The sequence below is a fragment of the Colletes latitarsis genome, chromosome 14, assembly GCF_051014445.1.
Source record: "Colletes latitarsis isolate SP2378_abdomen chromosome 14, iyColLati1, whole genome shotgun sequence".
In the NCBI taxonomy this organism is placed as follows: Eukaryota; Metazoa; Arthropoda; class Insecta; order Hymenoptera; family Colletidae; genus Colletes; species Colletes latitarsis.
In genome coordinates, this window is record NC_135147.1 from 19,808,807 (window position 1) to 19,836,023 (window position 27,217).

Here is a 27,217-nt window from a genome sequence, read left to right on the forward strand (position 1 = left end):
GGGGTGGCTGAACACCCTGTATAATCCAACTCGTAAGATAAAACTTCCCTTTCCAGTTTTCCCATCAATTTTTCATTCGACTTTCGAAGTCGTCTGTGTAGAGTTACTGCGATATTCTACTTGAAACTTGAGCACTTTGAGAAATTAAATAAATCAATTATTTAATCGAGGTATTAAAAGAAATAAATTTGGATAGGGTTCGTTAATTTTATCGGGTTACAAAAATACTATGACAAATTTCAAGTTACGTAGTTTACAATTGCCTGAAATCAGAGTTTTGGTCTTGTAGAAATCTCTACAAAAATTTAAAAAGTGTGATTATTCAAATAAAAATGCCTCGATACATGATACTTTTTTCCAAAGGTTAACTATCTATCAGAATCGTCTGTGTCAAAATATTTTTAATAATTCCAGCCTAACGGGTTATTTACGTTTACAATTATTAAATTGCAAGTTAAAGGGTCGAACGAGATTATCGATTGGCAATTTTCTAAATCGAGATGCCATTTGTATTCGTCAGTGGGTGGGTAGAAATTAGCGAAGTACGATTTAGAAAACCCAGCACGAATCTCTCCCACGCGTTTATTTTCTTTTTCGAAAAAACGTTCTGCCAGCGAGGCGAGGATGATTTAGATTCTGGAATACAGCGTATATAAGGAACGCAAGAGTGGAGCTTACCTATATATCGGTGCGTCTGCTTCCTCCTTGTACCAAATAACTAGATGTAGCTTGTCCCCAGGGACTGGCGGTTCCACTTCGCACGGTAACTGAGCAGTTCCACCTGCCACTGCCTCCACATCTATCATTGTCCCTGCAATGACAAAGACGAGCCGAGAGTCAGATATATTGTATAACAAGAAACCGCCGTTGGACAGAGTTTGCATCAAATGACCCACTTTACCGATCGAAAGTACAGTTATCAATCTTCCTTCTTTCGGGAGAAATTCATTCTTCCATCCAACAACGTTCGTATAATTGCCAGGGAAACGTAATTCTCCATCGTGCTCCCTCGTTACGAGTTTTGGGTTAATTAACGCTTTCGACGATGATCTACGAAGCTAGGGATCCGCGTAAATTTACGTAGAAATTTGAATATTGACACGTTGACTGCCACACCAAAACAGTACAATTTTTCACGAGATCAAACCTCGATTTTAGACAATTGTAAACTGCATAACTTACAATTTTCATCCGGTATTTATTTTCGTAAACTCACTAAACTTTGTCCTATTCAAATTTATTTAACATTTCAATTTGAAAATTAATTGTTTTAGTTCCATAGTGGGAAAGTCTTGTTACCAATACAGGGCGTTCGGCCATTCCTGGGAAAAATTTTAGAGGGAGATTCTAGGGGCCAAAATAAGACGAAAATCAAGAATATCAATTCTTGACTTAGGTTTCGTTAAAAAGTTATAAAAAATTAAATTAAAAAATTCATATCATTCTGAAAAAATTCTTTTTAGTTGCGGGGATCAATTACAAAAATTTTTAGTGAATATACATACCCACGAAATCCTACTCAGTTTCGAGAAAAAAATTAGAGTAGATGTTGAAATATTTTGGTGAAATTAAAAAATTTTAAATCGTTCTGGAAAAAATATTTTCAGTTGCAGGGGTCAATTACAAGCATTTTTGGTGAATAGACGTACCCCCGAAATCCTACTCAGTTTCGAGAAAAAAATTCATTACCGAAATTATAATTTTTGGCCAGAAATGTTTGCCCGAATTTTCATGCGAATCTTTGATACATCATAACTCCTGAACGGATTGGACGATTTTGATGTTTAAAAAAGCAAACGACGCGTATTTTGATGGAGAATATGTACAAATCGCAAAAATATTCGAAAAGTTGTTCCTTGACCCCGAAAAATAAGAAAAACCCCATAAAAGTGGTCCAATTTTCAAACAGCCATAACTCCTACAATTGTGAATATATTTCAATGAAACTTTTTTCTGAAGTAGAGCTCATGGGTACCTACAGAAAAGTATTAGACAACTTTTCCATAGGGCGTCAAACAAAATTATTACAACTCGAAAACGAATTTTTAAGAAAAATCGACGGGGGGTAGGTGCCTAAATTTTTCGGTGAAAAAAAAAAATTTCAAATCGTTCTGAAAAAATTATTTTCAGTTGTAGGGGTCAATTACAGTCATTTTTGATCTATGGACATACCCCCGAAATCCTACCCACTTTCTAGAAAAAAATTCGAGAAGGTGTGAAATTTTTCGACAAAATTAAAACATTTCGAATCGTTCTAAAAAAATTATATTCGGTCTCAGGGGTCAATTACAATAATTTTTGGTCATTAGACATAGCTCCAAAATCCTACCCACTTTCTAGAAAAAAATTCGAGAAGATGTGAAATTTTTCGACAAAATTAAAACATTTCGAATCGTTTAAAAAAAATTATTTTCGATCCCAGGGGTCAATTACAATAATTTTTGGTCAATAGACATAGCCCAAAAATCCTGCGCATTTTCGAGAAAAAAATTCAGTACGGGTGGAACTTTAAACGTTAATAATTTCTTAACGAAGCTTCAATCAACAAATTGATTTGTTTGATTTTCGTCTTATGCCTCTAGAATCTGTTATTAAAATTTTTTCCAGGTTTGGCCGAATACCCTGTATATATTAATTCAGTAAACTATTCGAGGAGTTTGTTGAGTACTTAAATATCGCGTCAATTAAAGTCGGATTAATTAAACTGGAATTATGTTTTCATCCTCTCGAGTACAACGTATGGATTACGCAGTAATTTCACTACGCAACTAATTAATTCAATAGCAATCGAGCGATAAATTGACTATTCCGCGGCGCAACTATCATATTTTTCCACGGGCATTTCATCGTTATATCTTGCCCCGATCAACTTCTCGCTATAACTGTAAAATCGTTATCGCCTGTACGCTTGAAAACGGCAGGACAAATAAATCAAAACGAATTCATTTTATCCACAGTTTTAGGAAACGTCGCGTACGAATAAATTCAGCCGATCGCACGCTAGGGTCAACGTCAAATATTAATTTTCATTATTTATTCCCTTAACTGCGTTGATTCACGAGCAACGATACCAGGGGGGGGGGGGGGGGGAGGGATAATTTCAATGTTAAAAAAGAAAGTCTAATTAGGGGCATTCATCAAACGTAATTGCAGCAATTAACCGGGTAGCTTTAAAGTCTCCGGTCTCTCTATGTCGCGTGGCGAATGCATAATTTTCCTTAATTATTAAACTACGGACAAATAGAGGCTAAGCGTAACACTACACCGACGAAGATGCCCCGTTAATGACAATTACGCTGTCCATACTATTCGCCGTTGCAGCCGTTTATTCCGGAAACGTTCGCCAAAAATTATGTAGCAACTGGCGTGGGTGGCTCGCGGCTGGGAATAAAAATTTTTCAGAACATTTATCATACCCCCTCCGGAAACTCTGCTACTTTGTACTTGGTTCGAACCTTAATTAACGAAATAATTTCATTTTCGAAAGATGAAATACAATCGATGCAACAGATGGTCAAAAGTATTTTTCATCTCGTGCCATGTAAGTCGCAATTAGTTACCATATGAAAAATGAGGTTCGCGATTGAAAAAGGCCGTACTTCCCGACGGTACTGATATATCGATACACCGATACGGATATAACGACATAACGATATATCGATTTGGAACTATCGACATAACGATATATCGACACTGGAGTATCGACGTAATGATATATCGTTATGAGAATAACGTCGTAACGATATATCAATAAGAGTATCGATATAATGATATCGATCTGAGAGTACCGATACTATCGATTTGCCCGATATTTTCAACTACTTTCCTTTTAACCCCTTGACTTACGATTTAATTTCAAATAAGCTTTCAAACGTATACTATTTAATTCTGTTTAAATTTGTACAAGGAATGGCCACGAAAAAAGTAGATTTGTTTTACGAATACCTCGTGTATGTAAAAATGTGTTGATTTTAATTCATAAGGCTTGATGATGAAACTTGACATCAAGAACTTGTGACGAGTCAGACACGTCATGGTATGGCAAGGCGTTGAGTTACGAATTTTATAAAAAAAAGTGAGCACTCGTGTCCCCACAATGAAAATATGCATTTGTATGAATATTCGTGGTTTAATTATAAGTATTATTACAGGTAGTACGATAATTCGTCGAAGGTTGAGTTTCAAAGGCGTCGCTCGATCCATCCATCCGCGGTTTTCCGTTCTCGTTTCAACGATAAGTAGATACGCGTCGTATTCGGTAATTGATTGAGCGCAATAGTCGTCGATTAATCGACCATTCTCGCTCGTCAGCGGCCCGGAATCCGTCACTGTCGCCATTCGACGGGAAATCGGGACGGGGTAACGGAGAAAATTGTCTCCGAAGGAGCGGAATGAACGCTCGATCGGGCGAAACACATAAATATCCATCGCGACCTTCTGTTCCCTGCACGCGGACAAATATCTCGCATATTTAAATTCCCCCCTCCTACGGTTTGCATATTCATAAGAGAAGGAACGCACTTAAGCGAGTTAACGACTCAACGAGCGCCGGAATACCCTTGACAGCCACGTGAACGGGCAACGTTGCGTTTTCATTAACGATGCTAATCATTGTTGACGGTCGGCTATTCATCGTTAGAGGGGAAAGAATGCGGTTCGTACGACAGGTGTTTATGAAACTGTCTTCCCGTTTTATGAAAGACGATATCGAGGCGTTTATTCCCTCTTTAACACGTTGTCAACGGACGGTAGTCGAGAGGATGACAGTTGTCATCCATTTGTTAGTTTCTTTAGACGATTTATTCAGTCTCGTCGTAAATAGAGGAAACTAGTTTTTAAATTTATATTCAATTTCACTACTCTATGAAATTCTTCGATATTTTTTTTATTTAAGTTCTTCGTATGAAATCAATTTTGTCATAGCTGAACTTCAAGTTTCCTTTCCGGTTAGTATTTATGAATATTTTTGTATATGAAGTTGTACTAATCTTTAATATATCGTCGCAAGCAGAGGAAATTAGTTTCAAAATTTATATTCGATTTTATTATTCTATGAAATTCTTCCACATTTTTTTTATTGATTTGATTTTGATTGATTTTATTGAAGATTTTTTATTGAATTTCGTATAAAGTCACTTTTATTATAGCTGAATTTGAAGTTTACTTTCAGGCTAGTATTTATGAATATTTTTGTTTATGAAATTATACTGATCTTTAATATATCGTCGCAAGCAGAGGAAATTAGTTTCAAAATTTAAATTCAATTTTATTACTCCATGAAATTCATCGATATTTTTTTTATTTAAATTCTTCGTATGAAGTCACTTTTGTTGTAGCTGAATTTGAAGTTTCCTTTTTGCTAGTATTTATGAATATTCTTTGTCTATGATATTATACGATATTATATTATACTGACATCCTCTTTTTCGATCTTCAATATATTAATCCGTGTATACACATGCCTCTTGAGAGCTACTTGAAACATTTTTAAATCTGGAGCTATAAAAATGAGAAAGTTTTAAACCTCGCATACAAAAATTATACCTCGACTTAAAATTTAAATTAAAGTAAAATATAAAATTAATTTTACCTTTGATTATATGTATGTAAAGTCAAAATCATAATTTCAAAGGGTTCCTCAAGGAGGTAATTAACGGTTTAACTGCACGTCCGACGATAACAATTCATTATCGTATACACCGGACGGACCGCAGTACTTCATCAAATAGAAAAGGAACAAAGAACGCGGTGAAAAACGCGCGAACGCTGAGAGCGGCCGAGTATGAAATTATCAAATAAAGGCACGACTTGGGTCGCGATTCCAAATTAATCTCTCACGGGTCTCTCGGCGCGGGGACGAGGAACGGACGAAAACAAAATAATAGAGACGAATACGGCGCAATATTACGTATCGTATTATTCGTCAGAATTAAAATAGAGATAAAAATTACAAAGGTTAAGACAATCTGGAGTACACAGTTCGATTGAAAATAACAAAAACTTACGAACGTTTCGAATTATATCGGTTTCAATATTTAACAGTTTCAACAGAAGCTAGGAAGACCAAAAAAAAATGATCAAAATTTCTTGTATAGCTGATTCTATATGTGATAATATATTGTTCTTCTTGATATCAGACACAATATCGTAGCGATAAAAATGTGTACTTTAAAAAAAATATCGAGTTTGAAATATCGAAATTTATAATCTCGAGAAAAATCGTTGATATATAATATTTTCCTCTTTCAAAGTATTATAATATTTACCCCTCGAACAGAGGAAGAGATTTCTCTAAAAAGTCCAAAGAATTTAAAAGGTAACCGCCATTATTTATCCATCGTTTAACTGAAACATGCAAATATTCGAACCTTCCTAACGCTAGAACAAATTTCAGCCCAAGTTTAATTTTTCTATAAAACTTTGCAGAACGTAAAAATGGTTTTAGATTTACAGTGGGTGGTCTGTGAACGTTTTCTAGAAACGGTCAATGAAACGCGTGTGATTTCCCGGGGACAACGGCTCGATCCCGAGGTAAATTTGCCGTTGACGGCGCGAAACAGAAGAGCAATTAATTGACGGTGCATTAATTATTGCCACGGACAATATTCGGAATATTGAAAATGGCACCGCCACGACTTACGACCCATTTAACATTTCGATGAAAACGCCGGACGCTCGGGCCGGCGTTGAATCAAAGGGTCGCAGCGACAAATGTTTTCGAGTACCGTCACTTCGTGCTCCGAGAAATCGAAGGGTCACCGTGGTCCGGGGGTACTGTTTTATGCGGCGTTGATTTTAATTTACCCGTTCGGGGCGTGAAAAATCGTTTTGGCTGTATTACGTTCTCGCGATTCGGAACAATGGGAACAATACCCGTTTGTTACGCCGCGAAATCACGAATGAATATTGCTGGAACTTTTCCCTGCGATTCGCTTATCGATAACTTTGTACCATGGCGCTGATTCGGTATACATGATTCCACTGTGATCATCGATTACAAGTAACTATAGTATTCCCTCGTTCGTTGACAGAATTTTTCCCTCGATTGATGAATATCGTGTTCAGTCGGTACTAATCGTGGATTCGACTTACCAGAAATTAATTAAAAACAGACTTTAAAGGTGACCATCGATTACAAGTAACTACAGATAGTATTCCCTCGTTCGTTGACAGAATTTTTCCCTCGATTGATGAATATCGTGTTCAGTCGGTACTAATCGTGGATTCGACGTACCAGAAATTAATTAAAAACAGACTTTAAAGGTGACCATCGATTACAAGTAACTACAGATAGTATTCCCTCGTTCGTTGACCAAATTTTTCCCTCGATTGATGAATATCGTATTCACTCGGTACTAATCGTGGATTCGACGTACCAGAAATTAATTAAAAGCAGATTTCAAAGGTATGTTAATTTCGATGGACAGAAATTTTAGCACCTGTGCTGTTCAGATTTTCAGTGCTTTTATATTGTATAATATTTGCAATAAGTTAACTGTTTCTGTTCATTTTCGCTCGGTACGAATCGTGGACTGGACATTCGAGAAATTAATTAAAAACAGACTTCAAAGGTGATCACCGATTACAAATAACTACAGACAGTATTCTCTCGTTCGTTGACAGAATTTTTCCCTCGATTGATGAATATCGTGTTCACTCGGTACTAATCGCGGAATCGACATTCAAGAAATTAATTAAAAGCAGACTTCAAAGGTGTTAATTTCGATGAACAGAAATTTTAGCACCTGTGCTGTTCAGATTTTCAATGCTTTTATATCGTATTTGCAGAATTTAATTTTCTCTGCTCATTTTGCGTACACAAAATTGTTAAATACAATTGTATGTATAATTTCAAGAGGGAAAAACTAACATTTCGATTTAATTCTATTTAATGTTCGTTTGAAATATTTTTAAAAATCCGTACAGGTAATGAATATACAGGGTGTCTACGTTAAAGTGTGACAGTTGCGATATTTCAATAACTATTGATGATAAAAAATTGTTTATATATAAATTGCAGGATACAATAGAATCTCTATTTTGGCGTAAACGAAAATTTGGTTTACGTTATTAATTTAAAAGATATGTTGGTCAAATTTCGTTTTTTAATTGGAACTATAGATTTTATTTATTCTATTTTCTCGAAATCAAATCAAATATTAAAACAAGAATATTCAAACGTAAAGTTTCGAGTGTTTTCTGTTTCTAAATGAAGTTTTGTTGGGATTGTGAGCCTAGCATCTATATTTTTCTCATCAATCGAGTATACTTTGTAACTGGATCTATGTGCTCGAATTGAGAGCCAAAGATCTCTAATTTCGTTAACTAATACAATAAATACATGCTCAAACGATCATTTCAATTAATTCCGGTTGTAATCGCTGTTTATCAGACACGTCATGCGTCTTCACGAGTCGTATATTATTTATTTCAAATACACTAGTCATTACCTCGAAATAAATGGTTTTCTCCGGTGCGCTGCAGAGAGATTCATTAACGACACAAAGAATCGAAGGCGGGGGCGAGGCTGCAAGGATTAGTTTTAATTTTCGGAATAATCCCCTTGAAGGCTCGTCTCGAAACGGTGGCTCATTAATCAAGCTCACGGAAGATTGCTCGAGGCCCGTTTGCGAAGCAAAATTGAGCGACGGTTAATCTGATTGCGCGGCGTGACGTAACGATTTTCAAAATGCTGTTCGATCTCGACTCGATAGGGACAGCGGATCGACTGTCGAACCGTTTCCACGACTCAACTTTTGGAAAATTCAGTCCTTTCGATGTACTTCAACGCCATAGTGCGGGATACAGTTAAGCTAGTACGAATCGATCACACGTTAATTGTAGCCAGGAGAAATCGTGTCCATGTTCTACATGTATATTCAACAAAAATTTTGCGTGTTTCGAAAATTGTAGTACGAAAGATAAATTCGTTGACTTTCGAGCAAGGTAAATATAGTTTGATGCAGTAGAGTGTGACTCTCTTCCAAAAATAAAATTCAATCCTTCGATATGTTTCAACGCCATAGAGTACGATACAGTTAAACTAGTATAAATCGATCACAGATTAATTGTAGTTAGGAGTAATCATGTCCATATTCTACATTATATTCAATAAAAATTTTACGTGTTTACTGAAAATCGAAACTTGTAGTACGAAAGAAAAATTCGTTCTTTGAGTTTTGAACAAGGTAAACACAGTTTACTGCAGTAGAGTCTGACACTTTTCCGGTATGAAATAAAATTGTGTGAAGAATAAAATTCGAAAGAAAGAGGATGTACCGTCGGAACGTTGAATTGGGTGAACGGATACCATCGATTCCATGGAAACAAAAGAGGAGCGTTCGTTTCGACGGAATCCTTATTAATCCACGAATTCGAACAGTGGATCGAGTTTAACCGCGTCATGTGTTACACGCGAACCCATGAAATTTCGAAACAGGGTTTCAGAGTTTATGGAAATATTTTTTTTTTGCTCGTCGCGGATAGCGCGGCCGAACGTCAGTTTCAAGGACGCTGAAATTAATAAAATCGATGTTGCCCGTAGTGCGGATTGCACGTCACGGATATTGTTGCCAGAAAACCGTTTTAAATGAAATTTTTATTTTTGCTTTGTTTGGCGATCCATCGATGCCAGCGTACGCCCGGTGCATTTGAATATATGATTGGTAAACATTTTTTTTTATATTTGTTCGTTACCCTCACCGCAACCCCGTTTTGTCTCTCGCGGCGAATGGACGGAGCGCGTTTCGCGCGAAATTCCGCAATCAGTTTTTTGTTTTCTCTCGGAGAAGAGTATGAAAATCAGAGGAAACGTGGAAAATATTGAAAGAAACAAAAGTGGAAAGAAATAAATAGGTCCGAAGACGAGGAATAAAAGTTCGATTACAGCGTAAGTAGAAACAGCGAGCGATGGTCAGACGCGCCTAGCCAAATTGTATTCAATCGAACCATTACACGAATAAAATTGCATTTTTTACTCATTTTTGCGTGTGAAATTATTTGCGTATACTGGAATACTGCGTGAAAAAATTAACGACAGAATAATAACAGAATCGATTATATATTTCTGCATGGAAATTTTTAGCTTTGCTCTCGAAACGATAAAACGCAAATTAAATAAAAGTATTCATCTTATCGATACAAATAAACTAGTTATTTATTTTGGGTGACCATGTGTTTGCATCGCAACAGCGGTGATTATTACAATTGTTTGAGAAATAAGGGTAGCTTATGCACAGCGAATAACGGGGGTGGTAGAAACAAAAAGAGGGAACAGGAAGAAGGTGCTGAGCAACGTAGATGGGGGGGATGAAAAATTTGAGGAAATAATAGCGGGGCAAGGAATGAAAATATAACGCGGGAAGGAAAGGAGGCGTGGGCGGGGAGGGGGGGGGGGGGAATAAACAACCGTGAGAGAAACGAACGAAAATAGAATGGAAGGGAGGTGGAGAAATTTTATGAAAAGCAAGGATTAGATTTACCAAACAGGGTCGAGACCGCGTAGGGAATGAAAGGAGAACGAAATGGAAGTGGGCAGTAAAATTCACTTAGCGCATCGGGTCGGAGGAAGGAAAGGGGGGGGGGGGGGTGAAAAGAGAACTAAATGAAAATGGCTGTTTGCGGTAGTAAAAGCGGCTGAAAGTTGCCGCAAACAATGCTAGGGAGCATTTAAAACAGGCTTTCGCCTGTAGAGGGGGTCGGCCAGCAGGTGGCTGGATAAAGGTAACGCGCTGTCGTGATTTTCAGACGGCCATCAGAGCTTTTTCGACGGATGTGAAAAGCGCTGACATCGACGGGAAAGCAGCTTTCGAAAGGGGAGGGATGAAAAGTTCATCGAATTGGCGACAAACGGTTATTGAAATTCGACTGCCCCGTTATTCCTGCGACTACCGATTTTCAGGAAGTTCCTTTCGTATGTTTCAAAACAACCATCTACGAGCAACGATGGTTTATTCCACGACGACTTCGCTGTTTTGAATATAAAAACACAGTTGTAGCTGTTCGTACTTGGCGCTATAAAAATTCTGGTATAAAAGTTTAAGCGTTTCAATTTCGATGTCGAGCAATGGCGCTCGGTTGTATCGAACGGGAAGTTTCTCTCTTATTAGATTTCGCTATATTATTTTCATAGAAATTGAATCGTTGAATCAATCCGACACTTTTCCAGCGTTACGCGAGCTTTTCAATCTCGCGCAAAAATTTCGTTGTTTTCATTATTTTGCGCAACGATTCGAGTAACCGGCAATCGAGTGGTCGGAAACTCGATAATTGCTTGTAACCTTTCGTTGCATAGTGTGAAACATTCCCTGACAAAGGAAATTATTATCTGAATAACTTGAACGAAAGCGTACATTTACGTCGTTTATAATTGTTTATTAAAATAGGTAATAACTTTTGGGACACTTCCAATTTCGGTCACATTGATTGGAAATTTCAAAAAGCCGGCCAAAATGCTAATTACGTTATTTCTAATTAATTTCTACCTATAGAAGGGATTTTCTGATTATAAACGTGGACAGGCAATTTTCATACTAAAGTGTCGCATGTTTGAATGGAAAAAACAGGATAAAAATAATTTGAATATTTGATGCATGTTTCAAATTAACAATACAATAATGTTATACTACACGCGTACATTTTTCAATGTAATTAATAGACAGACGAGCTAAACAGATCCGTAACCAACATTCAAATTCAATTTCAATACATTTTCGACTTATGTTTTCGCGTACAATTTTTCTCGTTCGACCAAAATGGAATCGTACTCAATCCTTTGTCATACAATGACGAGTCTGACTCGTTACAAACTCTTGATGTCAAGTTTTACAATCATGAGGCTACTCATTCGTCGTCAAATTTGATATATTAACATTAACACGTATTTACATTCACGAATTATTCGTAAGATAAATCTATTCCTCTTCGTGACCATTCCTTATACGAAAATATTTGAGCAAAATTAAATAACATATCCCTGGGAAAAATTTTAATGGGAGATTCTAGAGGTTAAAATAAGACGAAAATCGAGAATATCAATTTGTTGATTGAGGCTTCCTTAAAAAGTTACTAAAAATTAAATTAAAAAATTTCAAATCGTTCTGGAAAAATTATTTTTGTTTGCAGGGGTCAATTGCAATCATTTTTTGTCAATACATATACCCCCGAAATCCTACGCACTTTTGAGAAAAAAATTCCTTACCGAAAATGCAGTGTCTGACCATACCATTGACGTGTTTCACTGAAATTTCATCCGTATGTTTGAAACATCATAACTTCTGAACGGATTGGACGATTTTAATGTTTAAAAAAGCAAACGACGCGTATTTTGGTGGAGAATATCTACAAATCGCAAAAATATTCGAAAAGTTGATCCTTGACCCCGCAAAATGAGAAAAACCCCATAAAAGTGGTCCAATTTTCAAACAACCATAACTCCTACAATAGTGAAAATATTTCAATGAAATTTAGTATGGAAGTAGAGCTTATGGGTACCTACAAAAAAGTACTAAACAAAATTTCCGTAGGACGTTAAACAAATTTACTAAAAATGAAAAACAAATTTTTATGAAAAATCGACAAGGGATAGGTGCCTAAATTTTTCGACGAAAAAAAAACTTTTCAAATCCTTCTAAAAAAATTATTTTTAGGTGTTGGAGTTAATTACAATCATTTTTGGTGAATAAACATACCTCCAAAATCCTACGTACTTTCCAGAAAAAAATTCTTTACCCGAAAATATACTGTGTGGTCGGAAATGTTTCTATAATTTTTAAACGAAGCCTCAATCAACAAATTAATATCCTTGATTTTCGTCTTATTTTGACCTCTAGAATCTCCCATTAAAAGTTTTCCCGAACACCATGTATATACAGGCTACCTTCAATTCCCAACGAAAGCATCTTTTATAATAGAATAACCAAAACTTTATCACACAAGTTGCACAGTTTCTTTAGTAAAAAAATACTAAAGAAAACAGTGAAAAACATGTTTTACAGTAGAAGATCCCCTTAATCGTCGAAACGTCGATCGTGCAAGAAGGAACGATTACGAAAAGGGGAAATCGACGATCGCAAGATCAACGAAAAGGACGTGTTCCGGACAAATAGAACGGAAACACAAGCGGCTAACTTTTTGGGATTTTGGGAGCAACGGGTCGGCGGGGCGTCGCGACGCTCGGGGCGAAGCGATTTCAAAACCAGGTAAATCGTCCGGCAAATATTTGCGTTGCCATAAGCCGCGTCTTAATTCACTCGGATGTTGTTCGACGTCGACTAATTACGGTGTGTTTGTTTCCGACGGGACCGTGATCCACGGTTAGCCATCCCGGGCGTCCATTAACGGTCTAAAATTGAAATCACGCGCGGCTGTGTGTATTTATGGCGGCATAACTAATACTTGAGCAACGACGGCCTCCCCTCTGGATCTTAATCCACTTTGCATTAATCGATGTCGATCGATCGGACGGCGGTGTAACGTTCTAAGTGCGACGGCGGTTCCGTGAAAATTTTATGCAAACGCCCGACTCGAAGCTTAATGCCTTCATTTGCCGTCGGCGCGGTCGTAAAGTGCCGCTTCTTACTAATTTGCAGAGTCAATAAGCGTCGCGATCGCGAGAACGAATATTTCCGATCGGTTACAATTTGCCGCTGGATTTACGAGCGCTACGGAACTAAATGGACGGCTCGAAAAATTCTGTAACGCCTCCCCCCCCCCCCCCTCCCCCAGGGTTAATATAAGGCTTTCCAATAACAGCGATGGAACTTACTATCGTCGATTCTTTCGGTAGCATTTATATTTGGTAGCTTTAGAAATCGTCGGTGGAATTGTTAAAATTTATTATCAAAATTCTTGTTCAACTCGAATAACATTTCGTGCATTTTATTGGATTTATAGATTTTTAGAGTTAAAGCGATAATATATATTAATGGCAAAATAGTTTATGAGTGAATAAAATACATATAATGCAAACCGTGTTAACTAGGAAGAATCGATATCTGACAAAAAATTAAAAATTAAATTAAAAAATTTCAAATCATTCTGAAAAAATTATTTTCGATTGCGGGGGTCAATTACAATCATTTTTGGTGAATACATATACCCCCGAAATCCTACTCAGTTTCGAGAAAAAAATTCATTATCGAATTTATAATGTCTGATCATGAATGAATGATTCCCTTGAAATTTCACGTATTTCAAATCGTTCTGAAAAAATTATTTTCGGTTACAGGGGTCAATTACAATCACTTTTGGTCAATAGATATACTTCCGAAATTCTACTCACTTTCGAGAAAAAAATTCAATACGGGCGGAATTTTAAACGTTAATAACTTTTTAACGAAGCCTCCATCAACAAATTGGTATTCTTGATTTTCGTCCTATTTTGGCCTCTAGAATCTCTCATTACAATTTTTCCCAAGGGTGGTCGAACACCCTGTATAACTTAGAATTTTTCTTAGTACTTATTTCACTAAAATTCATGGATCTTATCTAGACGTATTTCCTTTAACATTCCAGCTTCAGAATTAATTGTTATAGCCCCATAGTGAAACGTTCTAACACCCACATATGGATGAAGTGGCAATCAAAGTGTTAATGAAATAATTTGTGTCTAAAGTGTGGTTGGTGTTTGCAAAGTGATGAGTTTGTTGCCAGCGTGAATAAAAATGGAATCTATCGCGATAAACGGTATAACGCGATTATTATTTGCGGCGTCGTACGAGACTGAACCTTCCACCGTTTATTCAACAGCCACCCAAGTTTCGCGAGCTCATCGCATCTCGAGACAAAAGTCTCTGAAAACTCTTGTTAGCGTTTCGTTGGAAGTGGCGGTGGTTGAAGTTGCGGCGAACTTGTTGCTGTTTTTCTCAACCTGCGTTCCACTTTCTCGATCTCTTTCCCTTCCTCTTTCTGCGGTTTCTCAATATAATTATGCCGCGGTTTTTACTTGCGGCGTTTGGTTACTGCCACGGTTCCCGGCGAACAAACGGATGAAAAGCAGCTTTTCAGTATTTTCTGAAAAACGCGGCTGAAAAACGCTGCTGCACGCGAAAGGAAAATTCTGGCGATGGTTAAATGTACAGGATAATTAGTTCCGTTTCCGTGAGATTGTCCTCGGGGAGAGAGAACAAAAACGAGAAAAAAAAAAAAGGAAAAAAGAATATTTCTTCGTAACGAAACATTGTTTGTTGACTCGTCCGCGTAGTTCGTTACGCTGAGCAGATATGTCGGTGATGTGCATTAATTATTCGCCTTTTTTCAGCTCGGTATTACGTTTGTTTCGGTATACAGGGCGCTTCGGATTCAAATGGCCACTCTTTATGTACGATTTCCTTTTGGGAAGCATATTTACCTGGTTTAAACCTACCGATTTTACGAATTTTGTTTCAATAATGTAGTTCTGGAGAAAACATTTATTTACGAAAAAATGCTGGCTAGTAGCAACGCAAACATCCCGTATACAAATTTAAATTCTTTTTCAGTTCAATAAACAATTTATAACCCAGTTTTAGCGCGCACCATGTTGTATAATCAATTGGAATTGCTAAAACTTCTTTAGGTGCATGGAGTCAAAGAAAATTGTAAAATAAATATGGAAGACAAAATAAATAATATTGGTTGATACATCCATTAGATAGAGGATGAAATGCCCTTTAAAATTAACGTTTGTGAGAGTCGATAGCTTTATTAGTTCCGGAGATATAGCGATTTTAGTTTCAAGTCGATGCCATGGCTAGTTTCGGAGATACGAGAGTTCGAAGCGTTTGTTTACGTTCATTAACGCGAGGTGAATGACCACGCACGTAAATTTCTCTACGTATTTCCTATTTACATTGGAAGTTAACCAGAATTTGATACCAAATTTTCTTCAGTCTCTTACAAAAAAATATAAATTGTTCAATAAATTCTAAGTAATTCTAAGTAATTGTTCAAACAATAAGAATAAAAGTGAAAATTGAAGAATACATTGTCCATATACTATAAATGAATTTAAATGACGCTAAAATAACATTGTATGTTAGAAATTTAAAAAACGGTCATTTGGCCAATCGTGGTAGGCTTAGTATTAAAAATTTTATGTAATAACATAAACTGTACGCAACTATTTTCATTCTTTTCACCAAAGGGCTGCAAAGGGATGAAAAATCCTATATTCCCATTTCAACATTCAATTTGAAAAACTGTACTATGTACCGGGTGTCTCGAAAGGTACTCGAAAGCCATTAAATAAAGTATCGAAAGGGGAGACGTCTTCGAGTGGACGCTCCTCCGCTGAAATCTCGTCGAAATCGAGCTACGCGCCGGGTTGTAAAAATCCGTCGAAATAGGCGTCGTCTTGGAGCAATCGTTCGCAGCCCCGTTTCGCCTCCGCCGCCGAGGGAGGATCGAGGAAAGTACGGCTACTAATTGCGAATCGATCTTGCTCGGGGTGGCTGGCGTCGTTTTTCAGCGCGGCGTTTCGCGTCCCCGGGGGACTCGTCTCGACGAGCGCGAATAAAGTTCGTCGAATCGGATCCCTTTTTCTCCCCGGGACGCAGCAGCGGGCGCGTCTGGCGGCGCGAGGAGCGACAGAAATTTTTCGCGTCTCTAAACAGGGCGAAACAACGGTCGCGAGGAGAACGGCGAAATCTCGATGCCAGACCGTCACAACCCGAGGGAATATTCTCTTGGCAGAACCTGCACACGACTTACTTACAAGTGCTCATACATATGTATCCCATCAACATGCATATAACATCCGAGTAATTAATGTATGGCTGCCTGGTGCTCCGTCTCCGTCTCTCTGTTTATCCTTAGCTCTCCGCTACCTCCCCCCAGGCTTTCCAGTCATCTCTGCGTGAGCGTTTCTCCCTCCTCTTCAACCCTGTTTCTCACCCTCGTTTTTTCTCCGTTTCGTGCGTTCATCCTTTTGTGTTTTTTCCCCGCTACCACTCGCTCCGCCACCCCGCCGCGAATCGGACCACCGCGTTCGAGTTATTAAATTTCAGACGGGACCGGTTCCCGCGGATCGTGATTCAGGGAGCTCCTTCGTTTCTGTTTCTGTTCCTGTTTCGCGAGGCTCTTGAACGAACGGACGAAGGAACAGGGGAGACGAGAAATATTGCTCCCATCTACTGTAAATGATTATAAATCGAAACGCTTTTTTAGTCTTTTAACACGTTCAATGCCACGTCGTATGAGCTAACATCCTTCGTAATAATAATTATTTAAACTATGTTTATTGCATAATTAAATTAAAAATTTATTGCAAGAATCATCTTTTGGTGTTCAAAGCCGTGTATCTTCGACAATTTTGCATTCCTTAAGGAGGATTTTAATTCATACGATGCGTAGTACTATTATGAATAAAATGTCGTTCGATTTTTTATTCTAAATCAAAAAACAAAAAGTTAGACTGTACGACGATCAACGCCATCGACATATGGAATAACATTTATTATTTACGTAACGAAAAAAATATATTTGTATCTTGAAATGTTAAAGAATATATGTGGAAAGTGGCAAAAAGTTTCATCGAACCCTTGTGCTGTAAAAAAAATTGTCAAATATCACTTCTCGTTTTACCATTTTACAAGAGTCTCCCCCTTAAGTTCGACGTGAATATTCTGTATCAATTTACAGACTTTCCGGTCGTTGTCGATGCTCAACTATTTTTATACATCCTTCAAAAACGTTGTACCCAAGAGGTTAAGGATTTTCCGTCCAACAGGTTGAAAATTTCGAAAGACAATTTTAGAATCAAATCTTTCTGGGAATATTTCAATTGAGAAAAGAAGCACTTAATTTGTCTGTACGTAAAAAAGTATATTTCAGAAATTTCTTTCTTCGTGATACTCAACTTTAATATCATAGAAATCATACGATGTATGGGGTTTGTTTTAAGAATCATTACTATATCGTTAAAATTACATTCTTCGGATGGGTTCTGAACAGAACACTGGTAATGCGTTAAGAACACCGTTTCAGTGTGATTGAACGAGTAAAAGTACGCAGTTGGAAAAAGGGCTAGTTCCGTGCGTGAGTCAAATAGCACTACAAGCAAAGATAGAACAAGCCGATTGGATTCTAGCTCCAATCAATTGATCCGTTCATCAACCTTAATAAAGGATTCGAATGGCTCGAGTGCCACGATCCGACGCGGATTTCGCGTCGAGATTCAAGGTAGAATTCTACTTTGATGAGCGATAAAACGAATCGTTTGCAAAAGCGTTTAGACACGATCGATCGTACGAAATTCTAATTTACCGTTTACTAACGTCTGTACCACGAATACGAGTAATTAAAAATAGTCAGAATCGTCGAATATTAAATAACGAACGATTTAAAATTTAAAAAATTACAATTTTTGTAGACCTGGTAGCGTTCGATAAAAACAGAAATAAAATAAATGGGAAGCGTTACACAAAACGGCGTCGAGCAAAAATATTGTGCTTTTGGAAAAAGTAATTATAATAAATCGACCGATCTTTTATCCAAACAAACGAAAATACTACCTTGATGTATTTTCACCCTTTTTTTTTAAACACCACATCGCGCGAATCGTAAAATAAACTGAATACCGTGCGAGTCATTGTGCCAATAGTGATGCTCGTTTATAACTGGACGGAATTCGGTATTTTTTTTCCCCTGCTTCTCTGTTGATTTTTATTTCGCGCCCGATGAACGCAGTGCGTATTACGATGAAACTTGTAATCGCGAATATGACATTCCTGTTAATCCTGACGTTCGGTTAATATCGTATAAAAGCGATTCTGTGTTCGCACACCCGTTGATTTATGGTATGACGAGGCGATCGCGCGAAAACAAGAGTACGTAGCGGCCATTGCGGAAATAAAAATTGTTATTGGACAGCATTCTCGATGAACGCATCGAGCGCGTAGAATTAGCGCGAAAACTCGTCGATGCAAGCGTTGGTGAAGTCCGCTAATGCGAAAATCGCTTGAAATGTTATCAGACGCCATTTTAATTCTTCGTTTCATTTAAATTTCTCATCCTTCTTTTCTAACAACCGGGAAAATTGAAAAATACGTTGTATCGATCATCGTTAAATTTGTAATCGTGATTAAAGGGTTAGAAGATTCGATAAAAGTATAATTATACGAGAGGGGTGGTTTTCAAATGCGTCGATTTCCCGTGAAATCGCACGGCGGTCTTTCATCGCGCGACTACTTATTCTCGAAACGACACTCGAGACAGGAACACGACTGACGTCCCGCTGAAATATTATCGTCGTAAAAGTGACAGCGAGCTGCACCGTCGCTACCGGTAATCCTCAAATGTTTTATGCGTCGCCCGTTGAGGACAGCCCCCTACTACGCGATGAACAGAAGATGCCCGAGTATCTGTTTCATTTTTCCTCGGCGTCGTTCTTTTTGCAAACGCGTCAGTGCCGTGGCTCGCCGTTATTGATTATGTCTCTAGCGTGTATGATCTCTCTACCTAATCCTCGCATAAATATATTTATCTCGAAACGTCCCCGACGAAAACGCTCGCGAACAGAAGCTGCTGGGGATCCTCTTCGATGCTTTCGAACGCACTTTTCGAAACGTGATCGCCTCGAGGCTGAAACGAGTCACCTTATAACACATTTGTGTTATAATTTCGTGGATTTCTGCTATTTTAACGTCTTTGTTTGTAGTATCTATCGTTTATGCGTCCTTCTACTGACGTTCGTATAATGAAATTCAGTTAATCACTACTATAATTGTTTAAAAACCAAAATAATTCATAATATTTTCATGAAGATACATCGAAAAATATAAGAGATTCTACCATGCATTAGTAATTGCTCTATAATACGCACGCAGCACCTTTTATTCGAACGACCTCGTTATAACGTCGCTCGATGGACGCTTTATCGAGGAATTCCTATAACTCGATTCAAAATCGCCCTAAAAACATCACCAAATGGTAGCAATTTACTTTGCACGATTCAAACATTATTCATACAATGTATAAGTGAACAGTCCTAAAGTATCTTGCTTGGTTTCATTTGTTTCGGAAAAAATTCAATCAATTGATACTATTTTCACAAAGATACATCGAGAAATATAAAACATTCACCCATGCATTAGTAATTGTTATTCAATACGCACGTAGCACCTCTGATGCGAACGACCTCGTTATAACGTCGTTCGATCAACGCTTTATCGAGGTATTCCTATAACCCAATTCTAAATCGACTCAAATGGTCCCAGAGATCGTTCTGAGTCTCTGTACGACTTATACACACTGCCGTAGTATAAATCGTGTAAAAAATTGAACGTACGTCGCACCGAGGACAATTTCGTACGATTCTTCTGAAAGATCGCGCGGCCCTCGCAACGAGCGACGCAATGTCATCGGGAAATTCGAACGCTCGGAGTGTCAGCGTGTCGTCAAAGCGCGGAGATGTCAGAAGGATGTCGGAGTCGGGGGTAGGAAGAGAAAAGGGGAACGATGGAAGGAGCATGCACTCGTCAAAGTGCGCGTTGTCTCATTGACGTAATGTCATCCAGCAGTGCCCGGGGCGCGATCTCACGGTGGATTAATCTTCAGATGATGTCTCGTTGCACTCTCGTCGCGCACTTTGAGTCGATAGGCGCGCCGCGGATTAAAATCCCCTTTCGTCATCCCGAAAGGAGTCCTCCCGGTTCCATTAATTACGAGCGGCGTCGTTCTTGGTGCGAGAAAGGGACCACGGGAGCGGATAGCGGCGGGGAGGCGCGTGGGGGAGGCTGGGGGTGGCCAAGAACAACGAACCAGTGCCTCGATATTTGCATTCGGTTAATTGTTTAACAAACGGTGCGGCGAGTAGCCGCTAGCGTCGCCGCGCTTATATGTAAATGGCCACGCGAGCAAACACGTTGTAATATGCAGCTGCGTGCAGTCCCTGCGCCCGTTTCCAGAGACGCTTTATTCGCTACGGGACAGCTTATTGTCTACTTTCAACGTTTTCGCCAGCGTGGTTTAATTAAGTTCCCCTGCTAGCGGATACCGTAATTCCCGCTGTTATTTATTCCCCCGTGGCCGACCTGGCTTCCCCAGGTGTTGTCTCATGCTCTTTTCAAGATTCCGCGCATAGGGGTTCCTTTTTTTTTTAAATACTTGGACAATCGATCTGAACGGTTGAGGTATTTAGCGATTGTTGCTGATGGTTAAAATAATACAATCAACGTTAAGGCACTGACGAAAGTCTTTAAAAGTATCAATCAAGATCCTTGCAATCGACTACAAATGCTCGCCTCTTTGACGTTTCTTCTTATAATTTACTTTGAGAGTAGCTGATGAATGATAAAATAATACAATCAACGTTTAATACAGTGAACTTTTAGTTAGCATTTGATATAAAAGATACACAATTTTGTCCTCTCCCTAACTATTATCCTAGATGTAATTTTGTATACAGGGTATAGTATACGATTACTACAAATTATAGTTTTGTATTGCGTCGTTGCTAGTATTTTTTCCATTAACCAAGGAATGAGAAGAATGGTTCCGCTGCAACCAAACTCTTTGGTTTATGTCATCTAACTCTCATTTAGGTTTTTAGGATCGGGTTAGTCAAATTCTGCGCGTTCACACTGGTCAAAGGTTCTCTATGCTGCTGTCTCTGTTCGGACAGTGCCCGTGTTGATTAACTGCGACTTACTCAGCAAGCAGAAGAGCTACGATATGGGGCAACCACTGCCACCGCGATGATCCAACGCTATCGGTCACCACAGAGGACTGGAGCTTAAGCACCCTGTCAACCCTGAGGCTTGGAAGGGGTTGAGGAATATTCAACCCTGTCAACCTCTTCCAGTGACTCCCGTGCTATCATTTAAGCCAGGGTGCAACCGTTGCGACAGTATCAATACCACTTTCAGTCATGGTATCCTGCAGTTCTGAATAGTGGTCGATTAGCACTTGGATAGCCATCAGTTTCTTTGACCTCAAAAATGTTCTATTCCGTAGTATATTAGAATTATATACTTGTTTGCGTTCAGTGTTAAGATGGAGACTCTTCATACACGTAGCACCACAACAACTAATATTGTCCCTCTTAAATCTAGTTAACTAGCACTATGGGGACATTATTTTCCAACAACTGGTTTATAAAATAGCGCTGTGGGAACCTACGGTAAACCAGTAGGTAGAACTGTCTGCAGAATTACTATCTTCATTTCTTCTATCACTACTGGAACTTCTTGACCTAGTATACCTGACTCGTGCTTAGGTATCATTTCTCAACTAACATTGACACTTGATTGCTATTTAATACAGAAAAAAAATATTGGATACTATTTTTAGAGAAATAATAATTGGAAAGCTTTCCTCAAAAGTTTTTATAGCAGGAATATACATCGCGTTCCATCGAAACAAATTTCTTGGGAAATTATTTAAAACGTTAACTTGTTAATGCTGGCAGACCGATGTTACCGTGGAGACACGTTTAGCGTCATCGCAAGGCTTTCCATCAATCCTTATTTCCCAAGTTACCCCTATACCCGTCACTTTTTTTCAAATGGATCGTCGAAATAACGCGTGTTTGCGTTTAACGTGCCATGCTCGATCAGTTTTCAATTAGGTCTGACTCTTACTCCACAAATTTTCTGGATAATAAGGAAGACGAACATTCTTATCATAGAGAAATTAAATATTATCTTATTTTTTTACTGTGAGAATATTATTATTCTTTTTTCCATAATTATCATCTTCTATTAAAGTAGTATTAAAGTAATGTGCTTGAAAAGTACTACAACGTTTATGGCAGGATGCTCAGTGTCGAATGAATTCCGTTTTCATCGAGATATAATAATAAACATCAGACCGACAAAATAATCGACAGTTTTATTCGTTTTCGATTTATTTTCAAACTCGGTTATTTCAGATAGTACGAATCACGTTCCATGCAAAACTGTATTATACTGCGTAATGTGTTCATTCGATTCGTATCTGTGCGCGCGTCGCGATCACGTTGAATCTATTCGACAGCGATCGCAATGCGATTGCGGAGCGTTTGACCGATTAACCGCAAAATGAAGAGTAAATTCAGGAATTTCGTTTGGTCGTTAATTCGTTTGAACCGGTAACATTAAAGTCCGCGTAGCGCAGTTTCCTGAGCGCCGGGGCAATGGCACGAAAACATTAACAGTTTGTTTTAATCAGTTTAAGTACTCTTCCGAGGAAATATAATCCTCTTGTCGCTGCACTCGAATGCGCGGAACAACTTTCCCACCTTAAGATGTCGCGTTTCGTTAGTCGAGTTCTAACGGTTTAACTGAGTTTCCAGGGGGAATACCATCTTTGGAGTTTTAAAAGAACGATATTTTTGCATTTTCTTAAACGCTAACCTTTTAAGTATACTGTTCTGAAATATTCAAGCGAAATTCGAGATATTAACGACGATATACTACCTCCTGCACGGCGTACTTCAACGATTAGTAATTTACGAGTTAGAGGGCCATTTTTCTGAGAAATATAATACTTTGGTTGAACTTCTCTTCTTTTTCTTTGACCGGTTTACAAGAAAATTTAAAAAAGTATCGAATTTTTTCTGAAACAAATTAGTATTTAACACAATTCTTTCTCTATCCGTACGTTGGACTATTAATTGATATAATTTTGCATATGTACTGATTTTTTGGGGAATTTAATTGATAAATTGAGTATTTATTCTGGACTTTCCATTTGGGAAAAATTGTAATTGTATTGAAGATAGTGATTTTAGTAATATTTTATCGTAAAAGTTGTTCGTTTGTTCAGTACAAAGTATCTAGAAAACTTAAAAAGTATAATTGCGAACTGGTCTTCTCTCGCTATGATTCGAATACGGAAGTCTTATTGGAACGGTCTGCAAATTTTGTGAATCCAAATTCCAGATACTTATTCGTGTTCAAAATCTTTAAAATCTATCGCGATACATTGCTACTGACCCACGCTACGTTCCAAGGGACCCACGACGAATTTCGAGTGACTCATAATAAGTTCTAAGTGGTCCACTGTAAATGGCAAATGATGTCGTTAAAATCTATTATGATACGTTGTACTGACTCACAGTAAGTTTCGAATGGCCCACGATATGTTTCAATTGATCCACGACAAGTTTCAAGTGACCCACGACGAGTCTCGCGACCTATTATTGCCCCACGATAAGTTTCTAGTGGTCCACGATACGTTTAAATTGATCATTCGAGTTTTAAATGACCCATGACGAGTCTCAAATTGATCCACAACGAGTTACGAGTGCCCCATGACGAGTTTCAAGTGACCCACAATAAGTTCTAAGTGACCCGCTGTAAATTACCGATCCACAATAAGTTTCGAGCTACTCGTGGCAAATCTGAAGCGAAGCAACGTAAGTTTCACGCGACCCACGACAAAATGTAAGCAACCACTTATCCACGATAAGTTTCAAACAGCTTATAATAAGTTTTCAGTAATCTACGATAAGTTTCAAGCGACACAGTACAAGTTTTGAGTGCCCTACGGAAAACTGTAAGTGGCTCGCGATTCATTGAAAATGGCCCACGATAAACTTCCACGACTCTTCTGCGCTAAACTTTGTAAAATTGAAGATAGGTATGGCGAGAAGGGTCAGGTGTTCGAGACATTCGAATTAAGAATAACTGGGACAACGAATCGAACAACGTATTACTTATTTATTCGTAGTTTCAACAACGCCACGTGCATACGTTGCAATGCAAAATCTTAAATCTATTGTAACACGTTGCTACTGACCCACGGTAAGTTTTAATTGATTCATGACAAGTTTCAAGTGACTCACGATGAGTTTCAAATGACCCATGATGAGTTTGAAGTGACCCACAATACACTACGAGTGCCCCACGATAAGTTCTAGTGAAAAATCTTAAATCTATCGTGATACGTTGCTACTGACCCACGGTAAGTTTCAATTGATTCCTGACAAATTTCAAGTGACCCACGACGAGTTTCAAATGGCCCATGATGAGTTTGAAGTGGCCCACAACACACTACGAGTGCCCCACGATAAGTTCTAATGCAAAATCTTAAATCTATCGTGATACGTTGCTACTGACCTATGATAAGTTTCAATTGATTCATGACAAGTTTCAAGTGACCCACGACGAGTAACAAATGACCCATGCCGAGTTTCAAGCGACCCACGATACACTACGAGTGCCCCACGCTAAGTTCTAAGTGGACCATTGTAAATTACTGTCCGAGGCATTCGAATTAAGGATAATTGGAACAACGAATCGAACAACGATTACTTGTTTATTCGTTGTTTCAACAACGCCACGTGCGTACGTTGCAACGACAATTATCGGGTCGCGTGGCGCGTTCGATCGACGATCCTTGACATTGCTCGGCAGTCGGACCTAAGCCCCGTTGGCACGCCTGTCCCGCGGAAGGTTAAAATCCCTGGTGGCGCGCGTTAATACGCTCGCGACGCACGCGCGGCGCGTAACGACACGTCGCCACGAGCGGAACAATTCGCTCGGTTTGCATCGGCGTGCTCGACACACCTGGGGCGATGCTGATGAATGGATCAAATTAATGGCATATGGCACGCAATATCGCGCAGAAAAATTTCCTGCGGCATAAACGGGCCGACTTTTGCCCTCTATCGCCCGTGGGGCCCCAGACACCATATGCATGGGGGCTAGGATGCGTTTGTCGCCGCGTTTCACGGGTTGTGAAAACACCCGTGCGCCCGGAGAAAAGGAGGGGGAAAAAGAGGGTGGGACACGGAGGGAGTTCCTGCTGGCGGAACAATCGGACGTAGGAGACAATGAGACTACTTTGTCCCGACTTTGTCGCTGCGAGGGTGACTATCAGCAGTTAACGCTCAGCTTTTCAACCCGCGGAGGCGCGTGCACGATGGAGAGTCGCGGGGCGTCCTTTGGTCGTTGGCAATGGCTACGCTGACACGAGAGGAACGTTCCTTCCTGCGGAATGGCTCTTTTCTCCCCTGGGCAAATATTTACGCGATGATCGCCGACACCGACATAATTGCTCGGTATTTTTTTACTTTACGATCCAAGGAAACTCTGAAAAATAGTGGATCATCCCCCTTGTGCTATCATAAATGTAAAAACTTACAGTTTATCTTTAAAGTGTCTCTCTTTGGTCCTAGCTTTCATACATGTTATTTTCTGACGGTGATTTTCGGTGTAAGAAATTAATACCTACCTCTACTTTTAACACGAGAACTACCAAAATCGACTGTTTCGTAATTTCTCATAAAGCTTGTAAAAAATTAACTGGAATTTTTGGAAATTTACCATAATTTTCTATAAGAGAATAAATAAACACTTCATGTTTTATTTTCTTTGGTACAAATAAATGCACTGTAATTGTCCTTCATTTATCAATCAACTTTTTTCATGTTTAAAAAATGTCAAAGATTTTAAATCGAAAGTCTCCATCCACTGTTGTTGACATATTAATATTTGTCTAGTTGTTCAGAATCTTCAGCTCTGAAAATGCAAGCTTCCACATAGATATCTCAGATTCTTGTACGTTAATAATTAAACCCCTTTAGAGCTGGCAGACTCGTTCCATTAACAGCGAGTAGAACTTGATATCCCGAATTTCAGTGCAAACGTTTAAGAGAATTACGTATCCGGAGAATAAAACGACAATAATACTGAGAGATTGGGTCTAAGGTTAAATCTCGGTTCGTGTATGCAATTCGAGCGCTCTCAAAGATTCATGTTAAGTCTGAGACCGTTGTTAGGAATTCTAAGAAACTGTACTTAATAGGAAGTCCTACAAACTTCCACTTCATCCTGATCTTAATACGTCTCCTCAGTTTTAAAGCAACCTAATTTTCTCCTACCAAAATGTTCTCGGGGAGTTTGCGAACCTGGATGGAGGACAGGAAGGCACGCACGAAGGTCTTTAAAAGTATCAATCGAGATCCTTGCGTTCGAATATTTTATTCTTATTGCAACGAGGATCGTTATCTTTTTATTGTATAACGAAAATTTTGCCAATCGTAACGCTTCCCTCTTTAATGTTTCTTGTGTGGTTAGTAAAATACCATTTAGAGTATAATTAAGGTGTTTTGTTCTTTATAATGTACAGAGTAAGTCTCGTAACACGATAACTTCAAATAACTCATAAATTACTGTTGCACAATAAAATGTTTCAGATGAAAGTTGTATGATTTTTAGGGAGACATACAGGGTGTTCGGCTACCCCTGGGAAAAATTTTAATGCGGGATTCTAGAGGCCAAAATAAGACGAAAATCAAGAATACCAATTTGTT

The 27,217-nt window shown here is 38.6% G+C and overlaps 1 protein-coding gene across 4 annotated transcripts in view; it reads right to left on the bottom strand.

The window, feature by feature from the left end:
- Nucleotides 1-27,217, bottom strand: part of LOC143349707 (nephrin) — a 565,063-nt gene that overhangs the window by 110,378 nt on the left and 427,468 nt on the right. For all 4 annotated transcript variants that reach the window (XM_076781155.1, XM_076781157.1, XM_076781156.1 and 1 more), the window contains one exon: nt 679-811. In XM_076781155.1, coding sequence (XP_076637270.1) covers nt 679-811 — 133 coding nt within the window. The remainder of the gene's footprint in view (nt 1-678; nt 812-27,217) is intronic.